We start from the raw sequence: 6,000 nt of genomic DNA, 5'->3' as shown, positions 1-6,000 counted from the left end.
GCAGTAGCAACCCCCCCCCCCCCCACCCCAAGTCAAATCTTTGCCCCGACCATCCCGGTCAATCTGTTACCAGGAGTCAATCTGCCGTATCTTTAACATGTAACCCTTAACCCATATTTCACCGTCAACTAGAACACAGCAACAACGACTTTAGCTTCCTGTCCCCATACCTGCGCTACTCGGCATACCGAAGGTCCAGAAAGCTCTGTACTGGCTTAGCGCGTACGTCATCGCAGCTGTGAAGCCAAGCGCCGTCACTTCACAGTTTCTTCTTTAGAAAAATAAATAAAATACAAAAAGCCTTGGAGTAAACAAAGCAGTATAAATAGCGAGAGTGGTCGCAGCAGGTGTTTCTTTTTTTCCAGGGAACAGCGCCCTCCTTCTGTCACCTGAGGTCCAGCACGCTAATCTTTGAGTCCCTCACCTCGACATGCTTACAGATCTGAGGGAGCAAATGGAGGAGAGGGAGGGAGGGAGAGAAGGAGAGAGAGAGAGAGAGAGAGAGAGAGAGAGAGAGAGCGAGAGAGAGAGAGAGAGAGAAAGAGAGGAGAGAAGAGAGAGAGAGAGGGAGAGAGGAGAGAGAGAGAGAGAGAGAGAGAGAGAGAGAGAGAGAGAGAGAGAGAGAGAGAGGGAGAAAGAGAGAGAGGGAGAGAGGGAGAAAGAGAGAGAGAGAGAGAGAGAGAGAGAGAGAGAGAGGGAGAAAGAGAGAGAGAGAGAGAGAGAGAGAGAGAGAGAGAGAGAGAGAGAGAAATTACAAGCTGTTCAAACACTTCAGGATGCATTTCATATTTCAACATGTCAACATTTTCAATGATGTGTGGTCCAGCAAGCCTGCACATATGCATGCACATACAAACATGTACACACATACACACACACATAAGGCATAAATATACACATAGAGCTACTCACACTGAACAGTGGAGGCTCTTTGGAGTGAGGGTGGAACCCCTTCAGCCTGCATGCAGACACCTCCACCATGCCAGGCGTGGTCAACCTAAATACACCAGTACTGACATGGGGAGGAAGAGAGAGACAGAGGAGAGAGAGACAGAGAGAGAGAGAGACAGAGATATTTAAAAAACAAAACATTTATTGAAAAACAAAAATCCAAACATTTTTTGCATGACAAAAAATGGTATTGTACAGTACAAAGCAGAAGGCAACAATTTCATCACCTACCCAAAACTGGTATTCAATGTTAAGTCATCCCCTGCCACAGATCATATTCCATCATTATAGCACCACTATATTAAAAAAAAATCTGAAATCAATCCAGACTCTGGCTTTCACCAATGACATGAAGGTCTTGTCCCCTACTATGTTCTTCCTAGATTGAACATCTGGCCATCCCCTACCATCAGATTTAGTAGTTGCCACTTAGAGGCGTCAGATTTTTTGTAGCCACCTCCCAAAATGAAGACAGTCTTAGACCACCCCGTCAAAAAACATTCTTCGGGGGGCATCTGGGTAGCTTGGCGGTGTATCCGTTGCCTACCAACACAGGGATCGCCGTTCGAATCCCCGCGTTACCTCTGGCTTGGTCAGGCGTCCCTACAGACACAATTGGCCGTGTCTGCAGGTGGGAAGCCGGATGTGGCTATGTGTCCTGGTCGTTGCACTAGCGCCTCCTCTGGTCGGTCAGGGGGTGCCTGTTCGGGGGGGGGGGGTAGCGTGATCCGCCCATGCACTGCATCCCCCTGGTGAAACTCTTCACTGTCAGGTGAAAAGAAGCGGCTGGCGACTCCACATGTATCAGAGGAGGCATGTGGTAGTCTGCAGCCCTCCCCGTATCGGCTCAGAAGAGTGGATAATTGGCAAAGAACAATTGGGGAGAAAAGGGGGGGGGGGATAAAAAACAAAAAACAAAACCATTCTTCAGTGCATTAAAAGGTTAGAGTCTTTTGTGTCTGTAAAAACCATGACAACCGTCCCCACTTCTCCACAAAATGGACATTCACTTGAAACGGTGGACTGACCACAGAATCCTCCAGCGTAAGTCACCAGTCCTTTCCTTTACATGTGTACAAGTCCACATATTTACAGTCTATCACATTTAATAAGGGTCCTGAGAAGCCATCTAGATTTGAAAAAAAAAAAAAAAAAAAAAAACAGCTCTGGAAATGGTGATTTTCATCAGGAGTACCCCACTCCACCACTGTACTCCTGCAGCATCTTAACGTCCTCCTCCGTCAGTCTCTCCAACCGCGTATTACCCACTAATGAGGGGCTCTTCCAATAGCCAGTGCAAAGAGCCTGTAGGCTCTAGCCCCCTCTCTCTAAATACATTCCATATCGATAACAAGGAGGAAAATTTAAAAAAAAACTAAAATCCATTAAAAACTACACAGTGTCTAAAGCCAGACTAGCTCTCCCCCTCAAGATGCTGCTTGTCACGACTCTCCAAACAAATCTTTCAGACTTGTAAGACATCTCTGTACAAACTGTAATCTGAATGTAGCTACTCTGCTTTCTATGTGTATTAGACCTCGTCTCCCCCTCCCCTCTTCTTGTAAGAACAACACCCTCCGGAGCACTCAATGCAACTTGGCCCAGAAAAACAATCCAATAAGACGGCTTGTATTTTTTGTGTTAGGCCTTTAGGTGGCTCCATGCAGGCCAACCTGTGCCGCAGAGCAGACGCTATCAGGCTGTTAATGGCTAGCGCCCTGCCTCTGAAGGATGTCTGTGGCTTCAGCCATTTCTATTTATTCAACCTTCCCTCTACTCTCTCTACTACACCCTCCCAGTTCTTCTGCACTATGTTCTCATTGCCAAGGTACACTCCCAAGATATTTGAAACCATCCTTCTCCCTGTCAACCCCCCCTTGTAGACTGGGTAGAACCCCCCCCCTCCCTCCCTCCAACTCCCCACTGCCAGTGCTTCGCTCTTTTTCTAATTAACCTTGCAGCTGATACGCTTCCAAAATCTTGAACAATTCCCTCCAGGTTTTTTTTTTATCTCTTCCAGGTTTTTGACAAAAACAATGACATCCTCTTCGTAAGCTGATAAAATAAGTCTTTTGTTAAAATCCTTTAAAAAACAGACCTTCAATGCTATCTCTTACTTTACATAACACGGTTTCACTAGACAATGATACAGCGTCCCGGAGGGTGAACGGCCCTGTCTTGCCGCTATGCACTTTGAAAGGGGCACTTATACCTCCATTTACTTTCAGCACACTCTCAATGACCTGGTACAAAACCTTGAGCATAGCTGTAAGACCTGGGCTGAGAGCAAAATTCTCCAAAGCCTTCCAGAGGTAAAGGTGCTCAAGCTGGTCAAAAGCTTTTTCCTTGTCTAGAGAAACGAGACCAGTTTCAAAGCCCAAAGAACTGAAGATGTCCACGATATCTTGAATTAAGGACACGTCGTCCAATATGGACTTACCAGGCACGTGGTATGTCTGATCTTGGTGAATTACTGAGTCCATCGCCTCTCTCAGTGTGTTGGCCAGCGCTTTGGACTGGGTTTTATTTTTTTTTGTAAATTTATTTCTGATTTCTCCCAATTTAGTGGCCAGTCGATCCTATTTTAATTCAAACACCCACCCTCGTACTGCATCTCTCCGGCGGCAGTCTCGAAGGAGACCGCCTCCCCACTTTCGTGACAAGGCGACTCCGGGCCGAACCACTGTTTTTTTCCAACACACACACAGGGACGCATTCACGTGACGAACACAAGCGACTCCGCCCCCCTCCCGAAGACAGCGTTGCCAATGATTGCTGCTTCATCGAGTCCGGCCATAGTCGGATCTGACGAGACCGGGGCGTGAACCCCTGGCCCCCAGTGGGCAACTGCATCGACTCAAAGCCGATGCTTAGACCGCTACACCACCGCGGACCCCTGGACAGGGTTTTATAGCCCATACAGGGAAGAGACACAGGACGGCGGTGTTTGATCTTGTGTAGATATCCTTTCTTTGGCAAGAGAATCATTACCGCTCCCCTGCGGCTTAGTGGTCGCAACATGTCTTTTAAACTCTCATTAAAAACTGTTGAGAGGTCTTCACCCATCTCCCTCCCCATCTCCAGTTTGGAGGTTAGTTGAGCTCCTTACTCCTGTTGTTGAGGATTATGCGTAGCTGCCTTCTGTGTGACACTACTATATATGTTTTAACTGAGGACACTTACAGTCTGAGAAGACTTTCTTTATTCGGGAGACTATTTTTCCATGTTGAGATAACGCCTGCGTCAACACTTCCTCTCTCAAGAATGGAGGCACATTTACAGTCATTTTTTTTTCCGCCAGTGTGGCGAGAGGCAGAACAGATACCAACGTATTGTTCACCACAATCAAAAAGACGACAAAGACGACCGCGGCATTGTTCATCTCAGCAGCAGACTTGATGCTGTTGTAACCCACAACCTGCCCCACAGCCAGAGAGCAGTCCTCCACTGAACAAGAGAAGGCCGGCACCATCTTCATGCCGTGCTTCCTGGTCAGTTTGGACAGATCCGTACCGGTGACAAGCAAGTCGACCAGCAAGCGCTGGCTGACTACAATAACACACACACACACACACAACCCCCCTAAAATCTCCCTGTATACACACCAAACAAGCAAACCCTACAATACACACAATTTACAACACGTCTGTGAATGTTCTCATTCATCCAGGTCATGGTTATCCAAAGGAGTTGAATCAAGTACAACTGGACTTGGTATATATCCGTGAATCAAGACGTTTCGCCTCTCATCCAAGAGGCTTCCTCTTGGATGAGAGGCGAAACGTCTTGATTCAACTCCTTTGGGCAATTTACAACATTTACAAGGGAAGATAAAGAGAGCAACAAATGCACACACAGTCCGCTCGCTCGGTCATGCCCCCATCCACTCAGAGAGAGAGAGATGAGAAATACAGAGGGGAAAGAAAATGTAGTAGATGCGACAAAATCCCTTAAATGTTCCACCTTAAAACTGAATTAAAAAATCTTTTACAGAATGAAAAAAAAAAATCAGTGGATAGAGCTCTGTTTGCAGTGACCTGTAATACAATAGGAACCAGTCACCGTTTTCATTAACCATTATCTAATCAAGGCCTGAATATCTCTGGTGATTCCCACACCTTGTGACTGTGCATGTATTTGTGTGTGTGTGTGTGTGTGTGTAAGCAGACTTACTCGTTGTGTTTTGGCGCACAGACTATAGCGATGGCCTCTGGCAGCATGAGCTGGTAGGAACAGTGTGTGTGGAGATCAACGCTGGACAGAAACGCTGTCTGAGTAGGATGGGTCTAGACAGGTCACAAAAGAGGAAGACAAGAAAAAGTGAATGAGAGAGATAGTGAGAGTGAGAGAGAGTGAGAGAAAGTGAGTGTGAGAGACAGCGAGAGAGAGGGAATACAAACTACTTCAAAGTGGCGTAGGGGTAAAACATACGACTTAATAAAATCCATGTATACAAACAACATGTGCAGCGTCAAGATTGGACACAAGAGAACATCATGTATTTCTCAAGAAAGTGGGGTGAGACAAGGCTGCTGTTTATCACCTGCCCTGTTCAACATTTATGTTAATGAATTGGCCACCATGTTGGAACAGTCCACAGCACCTGGTCTTACGCTTCACAACTCAGAGATAAAAATTTCTGCTGTACACAGATGATTTAATACTGTTAAGTCCAACAAAAGATGGATTTCAATAGAGTTTGAACATACTGGAACGTTACTGTCAGACCTGGGCCTCGGCAATTAACATCGAAAAGACCAAAACAATGATATTTCAAAAGAAGATCCAGATGTCAGAGAAACGAATACCACTTTACAACCGGAGCACATACGATCGAAAACTGTTTGGAATATAATTATTTAGGCTTGAAAAGAAGTTCAACAGGAAATTTCAACCCAGCAGTCAAGGAACTGAGAGAGAAAGCACGCAGGGCATCTTATGCAATCAAAAGACAAATTCACATTCAGATTCCAATTTCAATTTGGCTCAAATTACTCCCATCAATTATAGAACCCATTCTGCTCCATGGAAGCGAAGTGTGGGGCCCAC

At 46.0% G+C, this 6,000-nt stretch overlaps 1 protein-coding gene across 1 annotated transcript in view; it reads right to left on the bottom strand.

Annotated features, from left to right (window-relative positions):
• Positions 1-385: 385 nt before the first annotated feature.
• The window catches only part of stambpl1 (STAM binding protein-like 1), a 29,777-nt gene continuing 24,162 nt past the window's right edge, over positions 386-6,000 (bottom strand). Inside the window, exons 9-11 of the mRNA XM_056297482.1 lie at positions 5,125-5,237; positions 913-1,012; positions 386-442 (exon numbers count right to left, since the gene is read on the bottom strand). Coding sequence (XP_056153457.1) covers positions 386-442; positions 913-1,012; positions 5,125-5,237 — 270 coding nt within the window. The remainder of the gene's footprint in view (positions 443-912; positions 1,013-5,124; positions 5,238-6,000) is intronic.

The sequence above is a fragment of the Lampris incognitus genome, chromosome 17 (assembly GCF_029633865.1).
Source record: "Lampris incognitus isolate fLamInc1 chromosome 17, fLamInc1.hap2, whole genome shotgun sequence".
In the NCBI taxonomy this organism is placed as follows: Eukaryota; Metazoa; Chordata; class Actinopteri; order Lampriformes; family Lampridae; genus Lampris; species Lampris incognitus.
The sequence above is the reverse complement of the archived record's forward strand: the minus strand, read 5'-3'. Positions and strand labels throughout refer to the sequence as shown.